General features: G+C 49.2%; 1 protein-coding gene across 9 annotated transcripts; it reads right to left on the reverse strand.

Annotated features, from left to right (window-relative positions):
* Positions 1 to 8348: 8348 nt before the first annotated feature.
* Positions 8349 to 26703, reverse strand: LOC148756643 (uncharacterized). 9 transcript variants are annotated; one of them, XR_016022799.1, is made up of 5 exons: positions 25684 to 26703; positions 24291 to 24798; positions 23494 to 23876; positions 9097 to 11581; positions 8349 to 8965 (listed from the first exon to the last, which is right to left on the reverse strand). XR_016022799.1 is itself a non-coding variant. In XM_088801818.1 (3 exons), the coding sequence occupies exons 1-2, from the start codon at positions 26100 to 26102 to the stop codon at positions 23822 to 23824; spliced, it is 474 nt and encodes a 157-aa protein (XP_088657944.1). In that variant the 5' UTR covers positions 26103 to 26443; the 3' UTR covers positions 8674 to 11581; positions 23494 to 23821. The 9 variants fall into 9 exon arrangements, 1 of the variants encoding a protein (XP_088657944.1); XR_016022797.1 differs by having other exon boundaries at positions 8354 to 9308; positions 9772 to 11581; positions 25684 to 26700; XR_016022798.1 differs by having other exon boundaries at positions 8362 to 10389; positions 10771 to 11581; positions 25684 to 26694.

The raw sequence follows: 26703 nt of genomic DNA on the forward strand, positions 1-26703 counted from the left end.
CGTGTGTACTTTCAGAATGAGAACAGCCCAACAACTGACCCTCTGTTTAGAAAAGAGAAACAAAATCAGAAGGAATTTGATATCTACTAAGATGGCATCTTCCTCCTGAACACTCCTAAGTGTGTTTTTAGGAATGTTACTGTTATTTGGAATAGCTTTACAGACTGAGTATCCAGCAGCATGGCACTGACCACAGAAATAATGGAACACCCTGTAACCTTTGCAAGCCACGTGTCAGCACCCAAACATGGTTATGTGATGATGTTTACTGACATGAGAATGAAAATCCACTGAGCACTTTCCTGTCAGTATACGATACTTCGGTGGAAAGTTTTCACGGCACTAAAAATGCTCTGTTCTCCTGCGTTCACCCCTCCCCCTCCCACCCTACAACCCCAGATCTTGTACTGTCCACGCAGTTTTGCCTTTTCCAGAACGTCACGTACTTGGATTCACACAGTATGTAGCCTTCTCAGATGGGCTTCTTTCACTTAGTAATATGCATTTAAGTTTCCTCTGTGTCTTTTCACTGAATTTCTCTTTATTACTTATAATATTCCATCATCTAGCTGGACCAGTTTGCTTATCCATCACCCATTGAAAACATCTCAGTAGTGTCCAAGTTTTGGCAGTTATGAAAAAAGCTGCTGTAAACATCTATGTGCGGGTTTTGTGTGAACATGTGTTTTCAGCTCCTTTGGGCAAATTATGATTGAGCCTGACTGCTGGGTCGTATGATAAGAGTGTTTCAGTTTTGGAAGAAACCGCCACACTGTCACCCAAAGTGGCTGTGCCATTTGTGTCCCCACCAGCAGTGACTGAGAGTCCCTGCTGCCACACGTCCTGCCAGCACTTGGTGACGTCAGTGTGCTGGGGTGTGGCCGGGCTGGGAGGCGTGTGGAAGTGTCATCATTTCAGTTTGCATCTCCCTGGTGACGTGCCGTGGGGCACCTTCTCGTGTGCTTACTACCATCTGTGTGTGTTCTTTGGTCTCTTCAGGTCTTTGCTCATTTGCTTACTGGTGTACTGTCTGTCTCAACTGGAGTGCAAGCTCCTGAGGGCAGGGGTTTGTCCTCGGGCCACTGTGTCCCCAGGGCCTAGAACAGTGTCTGGCTTAGAGTAGGTGCTCATAGACAACCAGGAGACAAACGAGTGAGCTCAGCAGTGCACAGCAGCCGTGTGGCTCTGCTGGGGGTCACCCAGCTCTGCAGCTACGTGTCCACTCACCTGAAGGATGTCGAGATCCACCGACACCACGTGCTCAATCCCAGAGGAAAGTTCTGGAAGTCAGAATTAGGCCCTGGCTAGGACTCAGAACGGGACATCTCTCAGTTGCTTTGTCTGTCCTTGGTGAGACCGTGCACAGCTCGGCACTGGGTAAATGCCTGCTAGATGCACAAACAATTGGGTGAGCCCTGGATGATCTCTGCTGGGTGGGGGGAAGCCTCACTCCCCAGAGATGGATGCCTCTGCCTCATAGCAGCCTCGGGGACACTTCGCGACCTCACTTTCCTTGCTTCCTGTCTCACTTCCCTGCTCTCTCCCTCCTGCTTCCTGGGATCACCTCTCGAATGATTACTGCACAAAAACCCTTGAGTCCATATCTGTTTTTAGGGCAATTGAAAATGAGCATCACCCCTTAACATAAATGTGGGAAAACTGAGGCCTACCCAAGACCACGGAGAGCATCAGCCGGACCCTTGGCTTTTCCAGGACGGCCCGACTCTGGAGCTCAGCCTTGGGCCACAGCCCACAAGCCTCTGTGTGACATGTGAAGCATGGGGACAGATAGGGTGAGCCAGGCCTGGTACACGGCTGCACAGAGAAGCCCAGTGAAGCTGAAGCATGGCTCTTCTGTGAGGATCAGTGCCGGGTGCCATTCCCATGGTTCCTGGTCTTCCTAGCCCAGACACCGGCCGGCCCAGGGAGCCTGGCCAGGGCCGGCCAGGCCCTGAGATGCTACTGGGGGTCAAGCCAGGTACCTACCCCCAGACCATGCTGCTGGGAGAAGCCAGACATTTGGAGAGTCACGTACACTCTGGGAAAGGCCACAGGGGCTTTCCAGGCATTTTCTCCTTTTTTTAAATATTGTTCCTCCCTCCCTTCTCTGGAGGGGTGTGAAGTGGTGAAGTAGGGTTTTCTCTCCATAAGAGCTGCTGGTGAGAGCTGCCTACTGGGTTTTGGCAAAGCAACAACATAGTTTGTGGCAGTGAGTTGTGTTTTGAGCGCCTCCAGAAAGGTACCTGTTCTGTGAGAGTGACCCGGCCGGGACACGTAAGCCCTCAGCTGTCCACAAGGGGGCAGTCTTGGCTTCCCAGTCTCCTCCGGCAGCTGGAGACACTGTGCCTGCTTGTCTCCCCGGCACAGTGAGGGGAGGGCCTGCTGTGCAGGGGCAGGGCCTGCGAGCTGGTCAGGACAGGGCAGACGGACACTGTGTGTCTGTCCCGGTGAGGTGACACAGCTGCAGCATAGCAAGCGGTGCCTTCCTTGCCCCTCTGTCCCCGCCGACCCCCATGGTCCCTGATGGAGAGCCTGAGGCCTGCTTGGACCCTGTCTCCTGGGGGCAGTGAGCAGGGGAGCCCGGGGTCATCCCTGCTGGGGTCTGAAACAGGCAGTTTCCCAGGGTTCCGATAGTGAGGGCCTTGGCCTTAGATGGCCCACATTAAAGCGTGCCGGTGACTTTTCGTGCCTGTGTGACCCACGTGCACTCGCGTGTTTCTGAGGTCACAAGTGCAGAGCCGGCCCAGCTCCCGCAGTGTGTGCTGCAGCCCCTGAGGGGCAGGTCTGGGCCCCGGGCTCCTCGGGGCTCCAAGCCAGGCGTGCTGATGCTCCTCGTGTGAAAAGCAGCAGATGGAGCCCCTTTAAAATGCAGGCAGGGGGCCGCCTGGCACGTCTGACACCTGGTGCCTTTGGGTGTTAAAACAGGACAAAGTGACCTTTGGACGGGGCCTGGGCAGCCTCGTGTCCCATGGAATGTTCGGCCATAAAGAGGAAGGAAATCCTGCCATTCACTGCAAGGTGGACGGACCCAGCGGTGCTGCTGGGCTCCGTGGCGTAAGTCAGACAGAGAAGGGCAGATGCTGCATGGTGTCACTTACATGTGTCATCTTAAAACACTCGAATTCATAGAGGCAGAGAGATGGTGGCTGGGGGCGGGCTGAGGCCTTGTTGCATGAAGGCTACAACGTCGCAGTCTTGTGGGCCCAGAAGCCTCGCAGCTGATATGCAGCGTCCTGACTGCAGTGAACGGCTCTGCTGCGTCCTGGGAAGTGCCTCAGAGTGAATGTCAGGTGTTCTCATCACAGAAAATGGTGTCAGCGTGTGAGGAGGTGATGTGTCACTTAGCGGGACTGCCTTCTCCTCTCATGTGTGTGCATCCATCCTCGTGTGTACCCTAAACACATACAGCTTTCACTGAAAAGTGTGTAAAGCCCAGTCCCAGAGGAGCTGGCGGAACGCACAGACTCTCGGCCAAGCCCTGGAGACCGCTGCTTGACGGGCAGTTAAAGCTACCTTCCCAGAGTCTTCCTATGACAACTCTGCGTGAAGAATCCAGACCCTCGTTAAGTCTGGCTGTTCAGGAGAGCTGGCCAAGGTGCCTAACTTTTCAATAAGAAAAGTGCCCTCAGCCATGCGAGGGTCTGGGCTCATTCTGCATTTCCGTCACACATGGCACCCATCCAGCTCCCTGCTGCCTGGTCGGGCAGTCAGCCTGTCCCTCAGGTGACTAGGTAAATGCCCCAGGACGGCTCCTTTGTGGCTCATTATGTGTAGCAGGGCAGAACTTCCAAGTGCCAGCTCCCTGATCGCAGAGTGTCAAGCCTGTCCCAAAGTTGGGCAGTGAAGCGGCAGTCTCCCCGGCAGGAAGGGGCAACAAGCAGGGTCTTGGGCGACAGCTATAGAAAGCCTCTTGCTTCCTGACTCCTTGGGGTCAGGGCTGGGCTGCAGCCACACTGGCCACTGCGTAAATACACTTGTGGGGAGCCATGGTTTCTTGCAACCCTGAACCTTGCAGACTGGCTCGGTTTCTGCCCCCATAACATTGTCTCTGCCTTATCTGAGAGGCGCCTAACGGCTGCCGAGGAATGTGGTGGAAACGGCCAGTTCCCGGACACAGAAGACTAAGGGCTTTCTGGACAATTGGTAGGTTCTGTCTCCTTGAGATATTTACTTTTGTGAGTTTCAGTGACCTTGTATCTTCTATGTCAAAGTAAAAGATTTACTTTCGCTGAGATAATGCATATCTTCTTCGTTTAACTGCACGTACTCAAACTGTATATATTGGTTAGAGATAATAAACTCAGGGCTTCAGCATGACTGAAGACCGGCCGCATTAGCATGTGTGTGTGTCTTTTATTTCATTCCCACTCCCCCATTCAGGTACTGATCGACTCGTGGCGGCTGGCCCGTCACACTTGGCGCCCAAACAGGGACCTGAATACGGGGGATAACAGTGAGGAACACTGCGTGGCAAGGGCCCGGCTCGTAGAGAGCTTATTTCAGTGGATGCGCGGTGAGTAAGGCACAATACCCCTCGGTTGAATGAATGTGTGAGTGAGTGATAGTTCCACGACTTCTTGTCACGGAGCTTGCTTGGGCCCTAATCTGCGGTTCTGGTTCTGTCATACGGCATAACGGCGACTGGACTTCTGTCCACCTGTTCGGGGGTTTATACCGAAGCGCCTTAGCCAAGACAGATTTAGCTCCGCGAGGGGCACGGCCAGACGGGCATCAGAGTGTTTTCCTTGTTGATTGAAGGGCCGAGTTAGGGTGAAGGATGGGTCACGCTAGCAACAAGGACCTGTATGTTAGAGGACTTAAGAAATTGCTTGCCGCCCGTGGCAGTCGGGTGAGCAGAGAACAGTTAGATAAGTTTTTAAAATTTGTAAAAGAAGTTTGTCCATGGTTTCCAGAAGAAGGCACTGTCAGTCTGGAAACTTGGGAAAAAGTGGGAGAGCAGTTACAAGATTATTATGCTGCCCACGGACCTCAGAAGATCCCTGTAGAAACATTCGGGTTGTGGACCTTGATTAGAGATTGTTTAGATCTCAGGCGTAAGAGCTGTAAGCTAGAGAAAGTGAAACAAGCTGGCAATGAAAAAATTCTTTCATCTGCCGCTTCTCTGGCAGAGAGAGAAAAGGGGGAGGAAGCCAAACCCACAGAAGAACTTTTTAAAGATACAGAGCCTATTTATCAGGAACCTCCGGTCGAGGACTGGGAAGATTTAGACCCTCAGGATCAGGAAGACTTAGAGGATGAAGCAGCCAAATATAATAGGAACAAATACCCTCCTTTGGTGGCTATGGCTCAAGAAGGCAGACAACCTGCAGGCACTACACTTTCTCTTGCAGATCAGATAAAGATGATTCAGGGACAGTTGATTGAACTTAAATTTGCTGTGGATGGAGGAAATTGTCCTCGGGGTCCCCAGATTCCTTTTAGAGAGCAATGGAATCCTCGGGGCAAAGATCCCCCCATAGTTATTCCCTTTGCACCACCTCCTGAGGAGCTCTGTATGTGGGGTCCTCCGTTGCAGCCCCCAGTTTGGGACATGCCTACTGGGCCTCCGCCGGATTATGTTAAACCAGGATCAGACTCAGCAATGCAGAAGACAACCAGACGTATTGGGCCTATGTACCTGATCCACCAATCCTCCACCCCGCAGTGTGGGACGGTCCTGAGATTCCAGTCTATGTTAATGACACCCATGCCTTAGGACTGCCCTCTGATGGACACATGAAACAGCATTTGGAGAAGAAGTTCACTTTTAATGGTATAGGAATAGGTTTGCCTATTTGTATTGCAAAAAATAGGTCTACATCTGGGTGCTTGCGCAGTTCTCCTGTCACTATGCACATTAATGACTCTTTAGTTGGATGGACTATTCGTCTTAACATGCTAGGCGATTGGTCTGGAGGACGCAAGATAAATCTGCCTGTCCCTCCATCGCGTCCATCTTGCAATAAAAGATTGAAATTGAATATTGAGACTGTCCCATGGAGAGACTGTCCTGGCAATGATCCTGTTCGTTATGACATTCCTGGAACAGGCAGATACATCATTAACTGGTCGAGAAGTAACCGGTCAGGATGGGCCAGAGAACTGACTTCTGGACTTTGGAATTCTGACACGCAATATCAGCAAAATTCATTATGGAGACTTATGGGAGTAATGGATAAAGTTGTTCAAATAGTTGAGTTCTGTAAATCAGGCACTCCCTGCAGTCATGTGAGTGTCTTGAAAGATGGGACTAGAGATTGGACTACTGTTGCTAAGACTGTTAATGTATCTGCTTGTGTTCCTTCCCCTTATGCACTGTTGATTGGAAATGTTAATGTACACTTTGTAGGAAATCAATTTAATGTATCTTGTAGCAATTGTTCTTTAGCAAATTGTATTTCTTGGGTACCATCAGGAACTCATGTTATGATACTTAAACAACCATCTTTTGTTATGCTTCCTGTTAATATTTCTGGACCTTGGTATGCTAAAAAAAGTTTGCAGATTTTCAAAAAAATTGAGTATGCTTTGAGTAGGCAAAAGCGGTTTATTGGACTTCTAGTTACAGGAATTATGGCTTTGGTTACTATTATTGCAACTGCTGCTACAGCAGCTGTGGCTCTTTCTCAGACTATTCAAAATGCTCATTATGTTAATACTCTTTCAAAGAATGTTACTTTGGCTTTAGGGACCCAAGAAGCTATTGATGAAAAATTAGAGCAAAAAGTGAATGCCCTTTATGATACAGTTCAGTATATGGGAAATGTCATTCAGGGTATGAAAGTTAAATCTCATTTAGAGTGTCATGCAGAATATCATTGGATATGTGTTACTTCTAAAAAATATAATAATAGTCAATATGATTGGAATCGGGTTCGTTGACATCTTCAAGGAATTTGGCATAATGCTAATTTGTCTTTAGATATGCTTCAGCTTCATGATAAAGTTCAAAGTATGAGAGAAGCTGAACCTTTAAAATTTGATGCAGCTCAGGCTGCCTCTGAGTTTGTTGATGTTCTTAGGAGTGTTTTGCCCTCTATGCCTTATATTACCCATTCTGTTATAATATTTCTTACATTGAGCATCTGTGTCTGCTTGGTTCTGTGCCTACTCCCCATCCTCATCAGATGTTTCATCAGCAGGATGTTAGACTTACGAGCTGACATCCATCAGCTTGAGCTTAAGGCGAAGCCTTAAGTCTTTCTCCCCCATGCATTTAGAGGGGCGGGTTAGCCAAAGACGGGTAAGTACTTGGGAGCTGCTTCAACACCTAAGATAGGGCTTGTATTAATAAAATATGAGTACCAAAGATGGGTAAGTTGAGGCTGGCGTCCTGAGACACCTAAGTCAGGCACCGTCACCTCACCATCCTGGCTGGATGGACTTTGCTTTTATAAAATAAAAAAGGGGGAGATGTGGGGAGCCATGGTTTCTTGCAACCCTGAACCTTGCAGACTGGCTCGGTTTCTGCCCCCATAACATTGTCTCTGCCTTATCTGAGAAGCGCCTAACGGCTGCTGAGGAATGTGGTGAAAACGGCCAGTTCCCGGACACAGAAGACTAAGGGCTTTCTGGACAATTGGTAGGTTCTGTCTCCTTGAGATATTTACTTTTGTGAGTTTCAGTGACCTTGTATCTTCTATGTCAAAGTAAAGTTGAGGCTGGAAAGATTTACTTTCACTGAGATAATGCATATCTTCTTCGTTTAACTGCACGTACTCAAACTGTATATATTGGTTAGAGATAATAAACTCAGGGCTTCAGCATGACTGAAGACCGGCCGCATTAGCATGTGTGTGTGTCTTTTATTTCATTCCCACTCCCCCATTCAGGTACTGATCGACTCGTGGCGGCTGGCCCGTCACATACACTCATGAAAAGGTCTGTCTCAAGAGTGGGAGCCAGTCTCTTTTGGGGACATCGGGAGAGGGGCTACTGCAGGCTCTGTGACATTGGGCTCTTTTTCTCATTTCTAGGTTTCTAGGATCTTTATTTATAGGGGGTGTTAGGCCTTAGCCTGATATATGAGTAGCAAATATTTGCTCCGAGCTTATCATTTCTTCCTTTTTAAAATATGGTACCTTTTCCCCTGGTGTAGTGTTAAAATATCAGTTCTCTCCAATTTGATTTATAGATTCAATACAGTCCCCATAAAATGCTTCAACAGGTATCTCTTTGTGGAAATGGTGACCTAATTTCGAAATTTATATAGAAATACTTATAGAAGTACTTAATACCCCTGAATTGCACAATTTAAAATGATTAAAAGGTTACATTTTATTGAATCTAAATTTTAACACATAAAATACTTATCAAAAATTAAAAAAAATATAAAAGAGAAAAATGAAAAACAAAACATGCTACCAGCAGTGGAGAGGCCAGCTCTGGTGCTGGGTGGAGCTTAGGAGAGGGCGCTGAGGGAGGCGCCAGGTGCAGCCCCAGCTCCACAGGTGCCACCCGGCTCTAGCGCCCCTTCCAGCCCAGCAGAAGCCAGCTCTAGTGCCACAGTTGCTGCTAGAAGTGGTGTGCACGTGGCTGTGGCTCTGGCTCTGCCCCCGGAGGTGGCATCAGATCTAATGACACAAATGCCTCCAGCTCTAGAGCGGCTTTGCTTCCGTAGCCATGCAGCTGGATCTGGCTTTTGAGATGGCGCAGGAGCCAGTGTTGGGGACAAGACCATTGGGGACATCACCCACAGGCCTTCTTCCCCAGGGGCCAAACACGGAACACATCCCAGAGCTTTCCACAGAAGAACATCTTCCCAGGCTGAGTCCACCTGACGGGTGGTATGAGGACAGTGGCTCCCGACCCTGCTCTAGTCTCTGGCAGTTCCTCCCTGAGTAGCCCCAGCACTGACCCCTCCCCATACGTTCACTCTAGGGTTCTGTCTCTGCGGATTCCTGGTCAGCCAGCTGGGTCAAAAGAAGTGGGCACGGTGCTCCAGGTGTGGGCCGGGCATGCTGAGCTGCGTGTAAGCCACAAACTGCTTCAGGGCGACAAAGCCGCATCCTCCAGATGCTGGTCCCCGGCCTCAACCCCCAGAAATCCGCAACCACAGAGACAGGAGCCCTCTCTCTTAACCCAAAGCCCACTCACTCTTAGTTGTTCCTGGAGTCTGTCACCCTGACGAGGGCAAAGGACTCCATATCCAGACGAGGTCAGGAGGGCATCGCCTTGAACGTCCTGTGCCCTCCCTGCTGTGTTGTCTCATGGGACTGGCCAAGTCCCCGGCTGGAATGGAAGCCTGGGGAAGCAGGGACTGCAGTCTGCTCCATTCAGTGAGCTACACCAAGTGCCTAGAAAAGGGCCTGCACACAGTAGGCACTTAATATTACCTTCTTGACTGAATGAACTTCAGGTTCCTCAGTCAGCCCTCCGGGTTTCCTGCTCTGGCTACACCCAGGATAGGGGATTGTCCCCCACCTCCCCCTCCAATAGAACAGGAAGCCTTCACAGATGGAAAACAGCTCTTCCCAAAGCCACAGAATTAGTGAGGCTTGAGGCAGGAAGCTCCTTCATGGGAGAGAGAAAACCATAAGTAGGAACAACCACAGCCCTTGGCAGCCCTTTCCACGGGACCAGGCACGGGGTCAACACTCTCCATGGCTTATCTCATTTAATCCTGACAAGATCCCTACAAGGGCGTTTGGTCCCCATAGCTCCCCAGTTTTCACACAAACAAACAGGCTCAGAGGTGAGGTGACATTCCCAACATGTACAGCTAGGAGGTGGCAGAGTAACCACTGTGCTGTACAGGGGAGAGGCACCCACCTTTTCCGCAGCAGGCGTGTGACCTGTTGGGTGCTTGTCATGCGGGAGACCCTGCTCGCTGTGCCATTTTTCAGGCGGGGCGGCCTGTGGGGTCTCTGCTCCCGCTCCCCACACAAGAACGCAGGATATGGCGAGGCCAAAAAGGAACACCCACGGAGCCATAGGTAGGGGAGCCATACCACCACGGTCTCACTGGAGGCTGGGTTCACCGAACGCGCGACCTGCCGTCCGCCTTTCCGCCAACCGACCGGCCAACAACTCCCCTCCACTCTATCGACTCTGTTCCTCTCCTCTCTTCCGCTCTCCTCTGCTCTGCTCGGCTCCTCGGCAATCCTTCGTAGCCGCAGCAGTTATACCAGCGGCCAATCGGCTAACCGGCCACAGCCCACGGCCAATCAGCCACAGCCGAGCCAGCACCTTTCCACGTGAGGCCGAGAGCCTGTAAACTACTTTCTGGGGCTCTGTCCCCACAGTGCTGGAGAAGTTTCAGTGGATAGATGGGAAGATGGGGACACGGAGTCTGCTGGGGGGGGGGGCAGATACTACATATTCTAGCAGCTTCTCTGGCGTGCCTGCGTTCACGGTCCCCATCCAGGTCCAGGGACGATTACTTTTACACTGGGGTGGGACAGAAGAGGAACGGGTCAAACAATACGAATAGTATCAGACTGCAAAAATACTTATGGCCATAATGTGAAGTAAAAGCAGTATTTAAAGAATTTTCTGATATCCAGGCAAAAGTAATTGTTTTCACAGTAGCTGAATGAGTCAATCTCTCGGAACCCCCTCCCGCCTCTGAGCAGCTCACATTGTGGAACTGGAGTCTAATAATACAAGGTGCAAGTTGAGTTGGAGGCAGGGGCACGCCCAGAATGACCCCTGGGTGTCCCCTTCCCTCTCCAGCGCTCCACTGAGCACAGTGGGCATGGCCCGCCCCCTGTTGGTCATCCTCAGCACTGCAGCCGCAGGCGGAAGAAAACCAGACCAAAAAAAATACACCTTTGGGGTCTTCAAAGCAGTGGAGCTGGCTCCAGGAGAGAAGAGAGGAACCTCGGATGTTCGATGTCCCCGGTTTATGTCCACTGTCCTGGGGTGCCCAGTTTCCCCCCGGAGGTTCCGGCATGGGTGTTCCGGCCCCTGATCCCCGAGAAGCCGTCTAGTAGCCTGCCCCTGGCTCCCAGGCCACCCCGTCCCAGGGACCTCGGGGTAGAAAGCATTTACTGGACTCAGCGCAGTGGGTCATCGATGGAGAACAGTGATAGCACACAGTCTCCTACGAGCCTGTGAGATCCTCGGGGTCCCCGCCCCAAGCATATTCCAGTTGCAGTGAAGGAATCAGATCTTCCTTCTGTATCCTGGAGGACCCTCCCCATGGGGGCTTGTCCTGGTCGCAGGTGCCCAGAGCGGTGGACACAGCACTCCAGACCCCGTCCTCTCCAGGCTGACCGACTGGGACCCTCGGGACCCCAGCCCATCAGCCTGGAATAGCTCCCCTCGGGATGCGGTGAGCCACGGGGGTTTTGCTGGGAGACTGGGGCCGGACCTGGTCCCGCCTGGGCCTCAACGCGTGGCGCGTGCTCCCCCTTTCCCAAAGCCCCACCTTCAGAGATGTGGGCGTGCCCGCTGGCCGCTGCGGCCCGGTCAGCTAACCGGCCTCCTCTGAGCCTCTAGCCAGTCGGGGCCTCCAGACGCTGGCGCCGCCAGACAATCGAGGTGTCCACGGCCCGCGCCGCCCTCCTGTGATGCCATGAGCCAATAGGTGTCCACTGTGGCTTCCCTTGAGAGTCGCGCAGCAGCCGGGGACGTCCCCCTGAAGTGGAGAAGATGCCGATTGTATTTGGGGGCTGGGCACCTGGAAGTGAGGCAGCATCGCCGGGGGCCGTCGGAGGCGGGAAGGTGGTGGGTGGCGGGGGGAGGGGCGGGGGGAAGGGAGGGGGGAAGGGCGGCGCCTCTCCTTCCCGCGACTAGCCTGGATGTGGAGAGGCTACCGAGGGGACACGTGCAACTGCATTGGCCTGCCCAGCCGGTCTCCTGTACCTCCCTGCGAGGCTTCCTGTGTTTGAAAAATGGATGGAATTTTAGAGCACAGATTTTCTGAAAATGGGGATTGTCCCTATGGTAGTTCATATTGAGGCCAAATCATAATTATTCAGAAATAATGTTTGGGAAAGCCCAGAAGAAAATGTTGTGGAGCTTGGGTAAGGGCAAAAATAGTGGCAGTCACCTAACTAGATCAAACAGCAGCCAACTGTTACTGGAACACGTTATGTGTATCAAAAAGATAAGGAAATGGTGTTGTCGCCAACTTGGTTTTAAACTGAAGCTTCACGTTACCTGTGTAAAAACCTGAGGGTGGAAGCACTTTGAACTTTGGAACTTTCCCCTTGGACTTCTAATTCTTGTCAGTGCTTTGCAACAAGGCACTAACTAAAAAGCCTTTCTGTTTTCTTTTTTCTTTTTAATTTAGTCTTTGATAAAAAGATGTTGCTTCCAGAAATCACATAGGAAGTTAGAAGACTCGGAATTAGAAGGACAATCCCTGCTCATCTAAATATGTAGATTATTCTAAGACGTATGAACTCTTAGAGGCCACGGGTGTTGCTCTCAGCATCCAGCCAAGGACAAGCATATTTGGCAGCCATTCAGTGGCTTTAACTGTCTTGACTTTATTGCCTGACTTCAATTCTGTCTTTTATGTCCTGTGTCTTCTGCACACAGCTGGGTGTAGGAGTCCAGACATTCCTGTACACAGCACAAGGAAAAGCTGTGAAAACCGTGCTTATGGGCCAACACATTCCCTTTTTATTGTTGTTGGACTTCAGGGGCATAGAGTTGGATTAATCACAATCGCCCTGCCCCCATCCATGCAAAGGCTTGTTTTGATTTCGTTCTTTTTGATAGTGTAACACCACAGCCTGTTGCCCCAGAAATGCTGTGTAACAGTCAACCACAAAAGCTGGGTGGCTTACAAGCACGTGGTTTATTACTGCTGCACGCAGGGTGGGCAGCTCTGGGGGTCATGGTCCTCACTCACTCACACATCCAGGGATTGGCGGGTCTCCCTTGGGACCATCAGGGCTACTCTGCTTGGCTCCACTTAACTCTCATCCTCAAGCAGGCAAGTCTGGGAGTATTCTCAGGATGATGGCAGAGGCGGAGACCTGCCAGGCGTCCTGAGCCCTCTGGTTGGAACTGGCATCTCTGTTGCATTTTGTCGCCCAAAGTAAAACACAGACAGCTCACATGCAAGAGGAGGGGGCATTGGTCTGTCAGGGCCGGTGGAATCAGATGAAATCTGTAGATCAATCTGGGCAGAATTGACATCTTTATGATACCAAATCTGGCTTTCAAATCTGGCATATTTCTCTGTTAATGTATTTCCTCTCTAAGTACCCCTTTATGTGGTTGTATGGTTCTCCCTGTAGAGAACACATACTTCGTTTGTTGGAATTATTCCTGGGTACTTGAGTGTCTGTGACACTCTTGGAAATGTTGCTTTGCTGAAATTGTGTTCTCAATTTGTTTGCTGTCAGTGCAGAGAAAAACGGTTATCGTTGGTAGGTTCATCACATTTCCAGAAATTTTGCTGTACTGTATTATTATTTCCGTTAATTTGCCTGCAGACTGTTGGGTTTTCTACATAAATGATCATACCATTTGCAAATAACGATAGTTTCCTTTGCTTTTTTTCTAATCCTTGAGTCTCAGATTGCTATTTCTGAGCTGCTTGTTCTGGCCAGGACCTCCAGTCCAGTGGCCATTCAGTCTTGTCCTTGATTTTAAACGCAGTGCTTCCATTATTTCCACGACTAGGTGATATTTGCCTAGGTTTTTTTGGTTGGTGTGTTTTCATCCTTGATTTTTTTGTTGTTGTTTTAAATATGGATATTCTTTATCAGGTTAAAGAATTTTCTTTTCTCCTAATTTACTAAGCGTTTAAATCATGAACGGGTGTTGAGTCTTCGATTGGGATGATTTTCTTGTTGTTTCTCTTTTAATCTGTGGGTTATTATGGATTTTCTATTGTCAAGCCATCCTTGGATGTCTAAGATAACCCCACTATGGGTGTGCTATATTATTTTTCCCTGTATCATTATATCCAATTTGCTATTATTTTACTGAGGATTTTTGCAACTATTTTCATAAGTGAGATAAATATGTAACTTTTAATATTTTTGTGTGCTTTTGATTTCAGGGTTATGCTGGTTAGGTAGAATGAGTTGGGAGTGATTCCTTCTTTTTCCCTTGTCTGAAAGATTTTGTGTTAAATTGAGATGATTTCTTCTTTGAAACTTTTGTACAATTCTGTGTGTGTATGTGTATGTTTTAAACTAATTGCTTTATTTTTTTGAATAATCATAGGACAATTCAGCCTATAGGAACTTTTTCATTTCATTTCATTTTTCCAAATTGTCAGCTTATAGTCATTGATAATATTTTCTTTTTTTTTAATTTATTTTTTAAATTTATTGGGGTGACAATTGTTAGTAAAATTACATAGATTTCAGGTGTACAATTCTGTATTACATCATCTATAAATCCCATTGTGTGTTCACCACCCAGAGTCAGTTCTCCTTCCATCACCATATATTTGATCCCCCTTACCCTCATCTCCCACCCCCCACCCCCCTTACCCTCTGTACCCACTAAACTATTGTCTGTGTCTATGAGTTTCTGTTTCTCATTTGTTTGTCTTGTTCTTTTGTTGTTTTTGGTTTATATACCACATAGCAGTGAGATCACATGGTTCTCTGTTTTTTCTGTCTGACTTATTTCGCTCAGTATTACACTCTCAAGATCCATCCATGTTGTCACAAATGTTCCTATATCATCTTTTCTTACCACCGAATAGTATTCCATTGTGTATATATACCACAACTTCTTTATCCATTCATCTTTAAAAAAAAAAAAAAAATAGGACAAAAAATCATCAGATTTGTTTGGAACCACAAAAGACCCTGAATAGCCAAAGAAATCTTAAGAAAAAAGAACAATAATGGAGGTATCACACTTCCTGACTTTAGCTTGTACTACAGGGCAACAATAATCAAAACAGCATGGTATTGGCAGAAAAACAGACACAGAGACCAATGGAATAGAATTGAGAACCCAGAAATAAAACCACATAAATATGGACAGATAATTTTTCACAAAGAAGCTAAAAACATACAATGGAGGAAAGACAGCCTCTTCAATAAATGGTGCTGGGAGAATTGGATAACCACGTGCAAAAGAATGAAACTGGACTGCTATCTGTCACCATGTACCAAAATTAATTCAAAATGGATCAAAGACTTAAGCATAAGACCTGACACAATAAACTGCATAGAAGAAAACATGGGTACTAAACTTATGGACCTTGGGTTCAAAGAGCATTTTATGAATTTGACTCTAAAGGCAATGGAAGTAAAAGCTAAAATAAACGAATGGGACTATATGAAACTTAAAAGCTTCTTCACAGCAAAAGAAACCATCGACAAAATAAAGAGGCAACCAACTGAATGGGAGAAGATTTTTGCAAACAGTGCCTCCGATAAGGGGCTAATATCCAAAATATACAAGGAACTCATGAAACTCAACAACAAAAAAACAAACAACCCAATTGAAAAATGGGCAGAGGACCTGAAGAGACATTTCTCCAAAGAGGACATACAAATGGCAAATAGACATATGAAAAAATGCTCAACAACACTAATCATCAGAGAACTGCAAATAAAAACCACAATGAGATATCACCTCACCCCAGTCAGAATGGCTATCATCAACAAGACAAATAGTAACAAGTGTTGGAGAGGCTGTGGAGAAAAAGGAACCCTCATACACTGTTGGTGGGAATGCAGACTGGTGCAGCCGCTATGGAAGACAGTGTGGAGGTTCCTCAAAAATTATGAATAGAATTACCACATGACCCAGCAATCCCTCTCCTGGGTATCTACCCAAAAAATCTGAAAACATTTATCCATAAAGACACGTGTGCTCCAATGTTCATTGCAGCATTGTTTACAGTGGCCAAGACATGGAAACAACCAAAATGTCCTTCGATAGATGAATGGATAAAAAAGTTGTGGTATATATACACAATGGAATACTATTCGGCGGTAAGAAAAGATGATATAGGAACATTTGTGACAACATGGATGGATCTTGAGAGTGTAATGCTGAGCGAAACAAGTCAGACATAAAAAGCAGAGAACTGTGTGATTTCACTGATATGTGGTATATAAACCAAAAACAACAAAAGAACAAGACAAACAAATGAGAAACAGAAACTCATAGACACAGACAATAGTTTAGTGGTTACCAGAGAGTAAGGGGGGTGGGGGGTGGGAGATGAGGTTAAAGGGGATCAAATATATGGTGATGGAAGGAGAACTGACTCTCGGTGATGAACACACAATGTGATTTATAGATGATGTAGTACAGAATTGTTCACCTGAAATCTATGTACCTTTACCAACAATTGTCACCCCAATAAACTTTAATTAAAGAAAAAAGAGAGAAATAATGTTAGAGTTTGATGGTAACCATCAGAATGACCAATCAGGTAAATTACGTGACGTTTCAGCATTTCTCTTTTTCTTTTTTTTTTTAAAGATTTTATTGGGGAATGGGAACAGGACTTTATTGGGGGAACAGTGTGTACTTCCAGGCCTTTTTTCCAAGTCAAGTTGCTGTCATTTCAATCTTAGCTGCAGAGGATGCCCGTTCAGCTTCAAGTTGTTGTCCCTTCAGTCTTAGTTGTGGAGGGTGCAGCTCAGCTCCAGGTCCAGTTGCCGTTTTCTAGTTGCCGTTTTCTAGTTGCAGGGGGCGCAGCCCACCATCCCTTGTGGGAGTCGAACTGGGAACCTTGTGGTTGAGAGGACACACTCCAACCAACTGAGCCATCCGGGAGGCAGCTCAACTCAAGGTGCCGTGTTCAATCTTAGTTGCAGGGGGTGGAGCCCACCATCCCTTGCGGGACTCGAGGAGTTGAACTGGCAACCTTGTGGTTGAGAGCCCACTGGCCCATGTGGGAATCGAACTGGCAACCTTCGGAGTTAGGAGCATGGAGCTCTAACCACCTGAGCCACCGGGCCGGCCCCGACGTTTCAGCATTTTCCACTTGTGCTGTCTCTGATGGTACAGTAACTGAATCTGAGAGCACTGATCAACGGTCCCTATTCAACCAACTGCCATCTTCCGTATGGGCAAAATCTTCAACTGATATTGGCAGAATTCACAGTGTACCTCCTATCAAGGTTCAAACTGATCCTTCAAAGCCTCTGCCCAGAATTAATCAATATCCTATAAGTAAGGAGGCCTTCCAAGGTATAAAGCCCATAATAGAAGATGACATAACTCAGGGTCTTATTAGTCCTTGCACTAGTCCTTGTAACACCCCTATTCTACCTGTGAGAAAGCCAAAGGGACGAGGGTGGAGGTATGTCCAGGACCTCTGAGCAATAAACCATATTGTCATCCCTTGACACTCTGTTGTTCCTGACCCTCATACGCTGCCCAGCATCCATCCCAACTGCAAGTAAATTCTTTACAGTAATTGACTTATGCAGTGCATTCTTTGGCATCCCAGTTGAGGAAGCTAGCCAATACCTTTTTGCTTTCACTTGGGAAGGAAAACAATTTATCTGGACGGTAATGCCTCAGGGTTTCACTTACAGCCCTTCTTATTTCACACAGATTCTGAAGACTGATTTGGATGATGTGTTTTCCCTAAAGGTTCCATCTTGTTACAATACGTATGTGGATGATTTACTTCTTTGCTCTCCTCAGGTTTCTTCACAGGATGATAGCATCCATCTGTCGACACTTTTGGCCTTAAAGGGACATAAGGTCGCTAAAGAAAAGTTACAATTTGCTTAAACTCAGGTTCGATATTTCAGACATCTGATATCAGAACAGGGTCTACACCTGGAACCAGACAGGCTCCATTGCATCCTAAATTTCCCGAGGCCCAAGACTAAGCACCAATTGCGAGGTTTTCTTGGGCTAATCAGCAATTAACAGAATTGGATCACAAATCTCTCTCTTATGACAAAACCTCTATATGTCCTATTAAAGAGTGACAGTCCTGACCCAATTTCGTGGGAAGAACAGGATGACGTGGCCTTCAAGGCCTTGAAGGAGAGTTTAATAAACCCGCCTTCTCTTGGGCATCCTAACTATCAGATTCCATTTTTCATTTCTGTGCATGAAAAGAAAGGAAATGCCCTTGGCATACTCACTTAGAAACATGGGGATCAACATAAACCCCTAGGAAACTATAGTCAGCAACTGGACCTTGTGGCTCGGGGATACCCTTCTTACCTCAGAGCTGTTGCTGCCACTGCCCTCCTGGTTAAGGCCACAGAGAAGATTATTGTGGGGTCCTCTCTAACTATCTTTGTGTCTCATGCAGTAGAAGCTCTCCTAAATTCTCATCACACCTAGCATCTTTCAGTCAGTCGTCTTACTTCCTATGAAATCCTTTTGTTAACCGCTTCCCATATAACCCTTTCAGCTACTTTTCTTTCTTCTGAGACTGAGGAAGCCCCTCATGACTGCCTGCAATTAACAGATCACCTTCTGACTTCTCGTGACGATTTTCAGAAAACTCCTCTAGATAAAGCTGATCTTTCCTGATTTACAGATGGTCAATTTACTTTAAAAACAACAATGATAAGTACTGCGCTTATTATGCTGTTGCAGCCCCTTCTGAAGTCATCGAGGCAGCACCTTTGCCTCTGGCCACTTCAGCACAGCAGGCTGAATTATATGCCCTTACTCGAGCTTGCATTTTAGCAAAGGGCAAAACTGTGAACATTTATACTGACAGTAGGTATGCTTTTGGAGTGGCTCACAACTTTGGGATGCAATGGAAACATGGTTTCCTTACCTCCAATGGAGATAAGATTAAGAATGGTTCATATTTATGGGAATTATTAGATGCTATAGTTCTGCCTTAGCTATTATTAAGATTCCAGGACATTCTAAACTAGATTCCCTGAAAACTAAGGGAAATCACCTTGCCGAGATTTCTGCTAAGAATGCTGCCCTTAAAGGCATCAGCAGCAGTCAGACTTCTGTCATGGTCCAAAGAGAAGCTTCTTGTGTTACTGGCTAGAGAAGCCCAACAATCAGCTTCTAAAGAAGAAAAACATGACTGGAAATCCAACAATTGCTGGTTTAATAAGGAAATAAACTCTGGTTTGGACCAAATAACAACCTAGTTCTACGAGAAATGCTAAAATTCCCAGTCCTAACCACTTTACATGTGTTGAATCATTGGTCTACTGACAAAATGGTAGCATTCATGCACCAATATTGGTGGACAGATATTAATAAGGCTGAAAAAAGTGCCTACCTCAGGTGTCCCACCTATCCAAAGTACAACTCAGGGAAGCCTGTTCGCACTGCCCCTGGACATTTTAAATTGCCAAACGGACAACTTGCTGTCTGGCAAATGGACTTCATACAGCTTCCCCCATCTCATGGATACAAGTGTGTTTTAGTCATGATACGTATATTTTCTCAGTGGGCTGAAGCTTTCCCTTGCAGACAAGCTAATGTGTCTGCAGTAGTTAAAGTACTGTTAGAAAAGATTATTCCTACTTGGGGAACTCCTGTTGAATTCCACAGTGATCGAGGAACCCATTTCACTGGGCAGGTGCTGAAACCAGTCTGTGCTGTTTGGTCAGCTCTGCAACATTTTCACTGTGCTCACCATCCTCAATCTGCAGGATTGGTTGAATGCACTAATGGCATTATTAACACTCAATTGGCAAAATTTTGGTAGAAACTCTTCAAATACCTTAGTCCTTTTAAATCTCAGATCTACACCTTTTGGGACTCATAAGCTTTCACCTTTTGAGATAATTACAGGATGCCCTATGCATTTGGCCCCTGCCTCTCTTGATCCACAGTTGGTGAAAGGAGACATACTTCAATATTGTAAAGGCTTAATTGCTTTTATCAACAATAATCATGCTTTAGTAGAACAATCGTTTCACAGTGCACTCCAGGGAAATGAAAAACTGCAAATTCATACTCTACAATCTGGAGTTTTTTTTACTGGAAAAGACACCTCAAAAAGGATTCCCTCCAGTCACACTGGAAGGGCCCTTACCAGGTACTGTTGACTAACCTCTGTGCTGCTAAACTGCAGGAAGTAGACTCTTGGATACATGTGTCACACCTAAAGAAGGCACCAAACCCTGACTGGAACTGCACACAGTCTGGTGACGTGAACCTAAAGCTGTCAAAATTTAAAGCAGGTGACCTCTAAGGAAATGGGTTACCAAGTCTTTCTGGTTGTTGAATCTATCATCAAGAACTTTGATCTATTTAAGATAATAATAATCTTTGTCTCATTAGCTATAAGCTTAAACTTCTGGCTTACACCTACCATATAAACTAGGTTGTTATGTTCTAATTCTACCTTTAAATCTTATTGTTTTTAAGCTCTGCTCCTGAGGCCCATCAACCCTGGACACTAGCTGTTCCCAGTCCATGCACTCTCCCCTTGATGTAAGCGATGACACCCAGAGAAGGTCCTTCCTGACACTGAAGGACAAAAGGCTGAAGACTGTAAAACCTGAGACCTGAAGACCTGACTGTTGATCAATGATGCTTTTAGAGAAAAGGAGGGAATGATAAAAGTAAACTGGCACTTTAAGTAAACTGACCCGGGAGCTGGGAGGTCTATGGATAGAGCTGGGCTTCCTGTTACTCTCTAGTCCTGACTTCCTGTTAAACTTTATGGTTCTAACTTCCTTCAGGGGGAATATACTCATATATAGGGACCATCTTGGGAGAGTGGTAGAACACTGCAAGTGGGCGCCGGCCGGAGGTGTGCGTTCTCACATTGCTGCGGTGGTTTTGCTTTTACCTTTTCCCAAATAAACCCTCCTTTTGGCGGACTGCCTGGCAAATTATTTTGTCCAGTCGACAAGACTAACACCCTTGCAAACTTTCCCAACATAATTGCAAAGGGAAATGGACTCTCTGACTGTTGGACATGCCACACGCAGCCTGGAAACACCCCTCCTCTCCCCAGTTTCAGCCTGCCCTTTTTAATCTCAGCCTTACCTTTCTGTCTGGGGTCCCTAAAGACTGTACTCCCTTTGCTGTCAGGTTAGACTTCTCAGCTACACGTCTGGGCTGCACTCACCGCACCCCACTCGTTAATCGGTCTGATACAACTAGGGTCAGAACCCTCAACTGTACATCCACATCTAGCCCTTGTCACTTCTGTACGTATCGAGAGGGAGGCTACCTCTTGTCTGTCCAGTGCCCCTATTAGCCCATTACCTTTGACATTTCTAAAAGGGGCCCTCCAAATACTACCTTCTGGTGTCCAGCTAGTCACAGAGCTCACGACAGACAGGCAACAACATCTCGGAAACTTCGCCACCGACCTCCAAGAGCAGCATGGGTACCAACAAGGCCCAGGGATGCTGAGCTAAGGGGAGACCTTTCCTCTCCCCAATCCAACAGAGCTCCTCCTTGGGGCTCAGGTCTGACCACATGGTTTAAGTCCTCCTTCCACATCGAGCTTGTACCCCCCTCCAGGGTATTTATTTCTCTGTGGTCCTCCTCAAAATGAACTACCCAACGAAAAGTTGCCAGGTGGGTCTACCACCACTCTCCTATCGCCCTGGCTACACATGTATTGACAAGTCTCAGTTTGAAGGACGTGAAGGGTTTTTAGGCCTTTGGGGCATATCAATCACAGTTCACATCACTCATCCCCAAGCCAAACGGGCCGTAGGACTCATTTAGTTGGTGCTGGGGCTGCCGTTGGTCTAGCAGCCCCTTGGGGAGGGTCTGCCTATCGTGAGGCTACTTTAACCACCCTAACAAAGTCCTAGCTGCCCTAGTTCAAGGCATGGGAGCCGCTTCCAGAATCTCCGGGGGTGCCTCGGTTCGTTTGCAAATGTTGTCTTTGACTACTGACTAGCCCTTGATTACTTATTAGCTGGACAAGGGGGAGTATGTGCAGTTATTAGTAAGACTTGCTGCACTTGTATAAATGCCACCAGTCAAGTAGAAGAAGATATTTAAAAGATATATATAATCAGGCTGAATAGCTTCATAATTTTGCAAAGGAATGTCCAATGACTGACTCTATCGGGCAGGCGGTAAAAGACATTCTACCTTCCATGACTTTGTTTCTACCTTACTATGGCCTTTAGTTTGTATATTGCTTCTACTGCTATTCGGCCCATGTCTTTTTAATCTACCTGTCAAATTTATGTCCTCCAGATTACAACAGTTCCACTTGAAAATGATGGTCCTCCAGAAATTCCAACCTGTCCCTCCAGAAACAGAAGACTCAGATTTAACCAGTCTCCTCGTAACAATGTCGCACCACTTTCACCTCCTACCCATTGAAAGTACAGGGACAACACCTCTTTCCTCCTGACAGAGAGCAAGAGGATTGGACCCTGACTATGACATCACTTCCTTTCAGCAGGAAGTAGATACAGAAGAGACACATTGTCCCCTTTCCTAAGAGTTCAGGGTCTCAAACTCTTGAGAGGGGAATGATAGGATGGGTAGATAGAAGTGAGCAGAAGGAGAGACCTAGCCCTGGATAGAAAGCCCCTTGCTGCAGCTCCTACTTGGATCAAGACCCCTTGCAGCTGCCCTCACTTAGGACACCAATGCCTCATTGGCCCGCCAGGATTCCAGGCTCACACATGCCTCTGAGTCAAAGGGATGTGTTGTTAGAAGCCAAAGAAGGAAGGAAGACATCCCACTTATCAGAGAATACATCCTGTTTTTCAGGACCATTTTAGTGACCTTCTCAAACAAATCATAAAAAGAAAATTGACAGAAACTACCTTGAGAAGCAAAAGGGAGGGCTGGGCACCACGGCAGGAGAGAAAGAGATAAAGAGAAGGGAGAGGGGCAGGCAATTCTACCCAAACAAATAAAAGCCTTCATACGATGTAAGGAGAGGCTTTTCCCCCTCTTGGGATTGGTCCCCTCCACATCTGAGAGTGTATCTGCCTTTGTGAATAAACTCCTTACTACACTATGCATGCACAAAACACTGTCTCTTGACTGAACTCTTTCCCTTGAGGAGAGCCAAGGAAATCATCACAACCCGGTAACACTTGCGTTAAAAGTCACAGCATAAAAACCATGGCTCCCGCTCAATTAGGTGGCAGAAAAATAACTGGGTATTTCAGCATCACGGCCTGTCCCCTGGTCTGATACCACTCGCACACACAGAAACAAGAAGACTGACTGCCAGCACATGTGCCCCCCATACACGTACTAAAATGCACAGGGTCGAATTAGCAGGAACTTATAGATACACACATGCACAAGACTCACAATGGCACATTCACGTGTTCACAGGTGCACAGGTATCCAGACACCAGTACACAGTGACATTCCAAAACACATGTTCACACATTCCCAGAGGTATACACACACACCTGGATGCAAGACAAGACCTGTGCCTACAGGCCTAAAGGAGACACACATGGGCTGGCTACTTGATCAGCACTTGGAAGACCCTGGCTCTCCCACTCCATAAATCACCCTTCTCCCGCCAGTCAGAATAACTTGCCTTCCAGCCAGCCCCTTGAATAGATGTCCAGTCTTCCCTAAGTAGAGAATATCTTAGTGCAGGCAGGCTCTCGCCCTCCAGTTAAAAGGGGACACCAGGTAACTGGCTTCTGAGGCCCAGGCAACGGACAGGGACAGAAAGGAGCAGGAGAAGTGGTTACTCACCAGCCTCTGCAGTTGCTGAATGCCACGGAGGAGTTTTGGGTCAGGACGGCCAAGTCTCGGAATCAGAGGCAGGTCCCAAGCAGGGCTCCACAAAGGACTCTCTCTGCCACTGCACCATGGCCCCTGGCGCCACTAGGCGGGCATTGGGCGCAGCCGCAGGTGCAGGTCTCCCCCGAAGACCGTGACATTGTAGAAGAAGCTGCCGCCAGGGTCCTCCTCGCTGCCTCCCAGGAAACCTGAGGTCTGGACCAGGGCGACTCTGAGGGCCCAAACTCTCTCTTTGGCTGTCGCCGCCAACACGACGTGGGACACCAAGAGGCCCTGGGCGTCAGTGCGCACTGGCACCACCAGGGTGAGCTCTGCTCTGCGCGCCAGGGGCTCGCCTGCAAGGAGAAGGGATATTAGGGCCACAGAAACCTAGGAGCCCCCAACTCCTAGAGGCCCCACCCCCTGAGTCCCGCATCCCCCAGCCCCGCCCCCAGCCCCTAGGAGCCCCCAACTCCTAGAGGCCCCACCCCGCTGAGTCCCGCATCCCCCAGCCTTGCCCCCACTGCAAAGTGAAGGGCATTCCGCCAGGCAACCGCCAACAACTAGGCGGTACTTCCCTGGCCATCTCCATACCCGGGAGGTGCGTTAACACAGCCACCACTACGGAGCCCCGCCGCCCTGGGCATCCGGCTCTGGGACGCCAGCAAAGTGCTCTGCCCCTTGCCCGATTTAGGGGTGGGGCTCCGCGGGCTCTTCACAGTTCCCCAGGGGACAGCCACGTCAGAGCGTACCCCCTGGGGTGAACCTACCTTCCTGGGCAGGAGGTGGGGCTGCTCTGAAGCCTTTCCTGTTTGGCCCTGTTGTGAGCGACTGCAAGAGTAGTCGCTACATTTCAGTCTCTTCCTGAAAGTCAAGAGGACATTTACCCCTGGGCAGGGCCCTATGTACCTGCGTGGTATTCATGAGCGAGTGGGGAACAAAGTCTGGGCACACAGGTTCAGACAGATTGAGTAACACAGCTTTATTTGGGAACCAATGTCCTTCCAGAGGCCAATGCTCTGGTACAGGGAAGGTTATACAGAATAGAATTTAATAATGAACCAAGTCCCAGAGTCAATCGAGGTGGTGAAGGCCCCAGTCTGAGAGAGGCGACGTGGGGTCTGAGGCGAGCTGGTCTTGCAAGGAAGAACTTCGGAGAGTCTGGGAGTAGGTGGCTTGCACCTCGCAGAGGGTCTCAGCCATAGCGCCCTGTCAGACTACTCATGGCCTTGCTCTGGAGTTCTGCTTTTATCCTCTCTTCCTTGGACTTGTTTACCTCTGAGGTGATAACCAGAAGTTGTTTTGGTGAACGTGTTTATCACTCAATTTTGCTATGCTCAGTTTCACACAAAAACATACACATGTTTACTTTCACTTTTATCAGTCTCACACTTGCGGCCATAGTCCTGTCCCTAGTGGTAACCAACTTGTTTTGCCAACCTCAATCCACATATATTATATATTATATATTCTACCTGCTTTCTACAGCCCCTTACACCTGCGCTTCTACCCTTCAGTGGCCCTGGGGCAGTGAAGACTCCGTAGCCCCTGGCTCGGGAGGAACTCTCCTCCGTTTCCAGCTCCGGTGAGGCCGCTGTCGGTTCTCGGTCCCTGAAGGGGTGGAGTAGGGCCCCTTGGGACTTTGGGGATCCCTTTCTGCGCACCCTAACCAATCCCCAGGGCCCCAGGCTGTGCGCTGGGCACCGTCTCAGCGTCTCCGGACGCCACCGCGGGCGACGCCTCACCCTGGCTCTCCCCGACCCGTTGGAGCTGGCGCGGGGACGTCCGCCGCGGGACCCTCCCCGCCCTTCGCCTTAATGATCCGCGCCCTGGGAGCCGCGGGGACCCCGAGACTTCCCCGGTCCCGCGACCGCCCGGGCCCCAAACTTAGCCAACGCAGCCCAGGCCAGTGCGCGAGAAGTTTGTCAAGTCCGGCTGGAAGCTGCCTGGGGTGGGGCGGCGGGGCGCGTGGGGCGGCGGGGCGCGTGGGGCGGCGGGGCGCGTGGGGCGGCGTGGCGCGTGGGGCGGCGGGGCGCGTGGGGCGGCGTGGGGCGGCGGGGCGCGTGGGGCGGCGGGGCGCGTGGGGCGGCGGGGCGCGTGGGGCGCGTGGGGCGCGGCCCGGCTGACGGGGGCGTGGGAGGGGAAGGGTCCCTCCTCACCTACCTGTGCCGCGGGGTCAGCAGCAGCGGCAGCATCACCGCGCAGAGCGGGCGGCAATCGGCTTCAGCCAGCGGATCCCTTGCAGCCCGATTGCAGTCAGGGTCCCGCACTCGCAGCCGGCACGAAAGTTCCCCGCGCGCCGCCCGACTCACTACTGGGGGCAGCAGGAGCCGCCCGCAGCCGCAGGACAGCAGGGTGTGGGGCGGAGGAGGCAAGGGGCAGAGGGGAGGCAGGGAGCGTGGAAGGGAAGCGGGAGAGGAAACGAGCGAGCGCGGGGAGGGCAAGAACAGGGGCGCCTCAGCCTGCAGTGACCCGGTGCTTCTCCGCGCCGCCGCCGCCGATGTTCCAGGCTCGCAGAGGAGCAGAGAAAGCAGGAAGCGGTGGCAGAAGCGCAGCGGCCTGCACGGGGAGAGCCAGTGCATCCCCACCGGGAGACCGCCTGGGGCGCCCGAGTTCCACCAGTCAGCCCGGCATTGCAAGGGGGCCGCCTTGCCCTCTCTCTGCGCCCTGGGGCAGGAAGAGGCACAGGGCTGAGAGGGAGGCCAGAACCGTCTTTATAGGCAGGTGCGCGCACTGCAGGGGCTACGCCAAAGATCAGAGAGAGAACGTTCTCTCAGTCCTTCTCTCTGCCTGAAGTCCCCATCCCCCTCTATTGCAGCTTGGGAGCACGGCCTCTTCTATCCAGACCTCGCCCTCCCTCCTGGAGCACAGGCTGGTTGCAGCCCTCACCTGGCCTGGATCCCATGTGGGCATCTAACCTCCTGGACTTTGCTCTCCCCAGGCCATTCCTGAAATAGCCTTTGTACACTCTCCCCAGCTTTTCCAACTCAGCATTCCAGGCATACTTCTCCATCCTGGAGCAGGTGTGCAGTGAGAGCCCCAGCTGGGATCTCTCTTCTCTAGCAAGGTCCTGAGCCTGGAGTCACTGCCCAGCCAGGCCTGCTGCCCTCAACACAGTGACCCTCCTCCCCATGGGTGTGTCTGTTGGAATATCTCTGCTTTGTGTCCCAGACTCTGCCCTAC

This window comes from Rhinolophus sinicus, chromosome 11 (assembly GCF_057876585.1).
Source record: "Rhinolophus sinicus isolate RSI-liver-muscle chromosome 11, RSI-T2T, whole genome shotgun sequence".
In the NCBI taxonomy this organism is placed as follows: domain Eukaryota; kingdom Metazoa; phylum Chordata; class Mammalia; order Chiroptera; family Rhinolophidae; genus Rhinolophus; species Rhinolophus sinicus.

Coding starts and splice junctions, on each gene's coding strand:
- LOC148756643 (XM_088801818.1), bottom strand. CDS start 26,102: ATGCACTGGCTCTCCCCGTGCAGGCCGCTGCGCTTCTGCCACCGCTTC. Junction 23,877..25,683: donor CTGCTGACCCCGCGGCACAG/GTAGGTGAGGAG, acceptor TTCTCCTTGCAG/GCGAGCCCCTGGCGCGCAGA.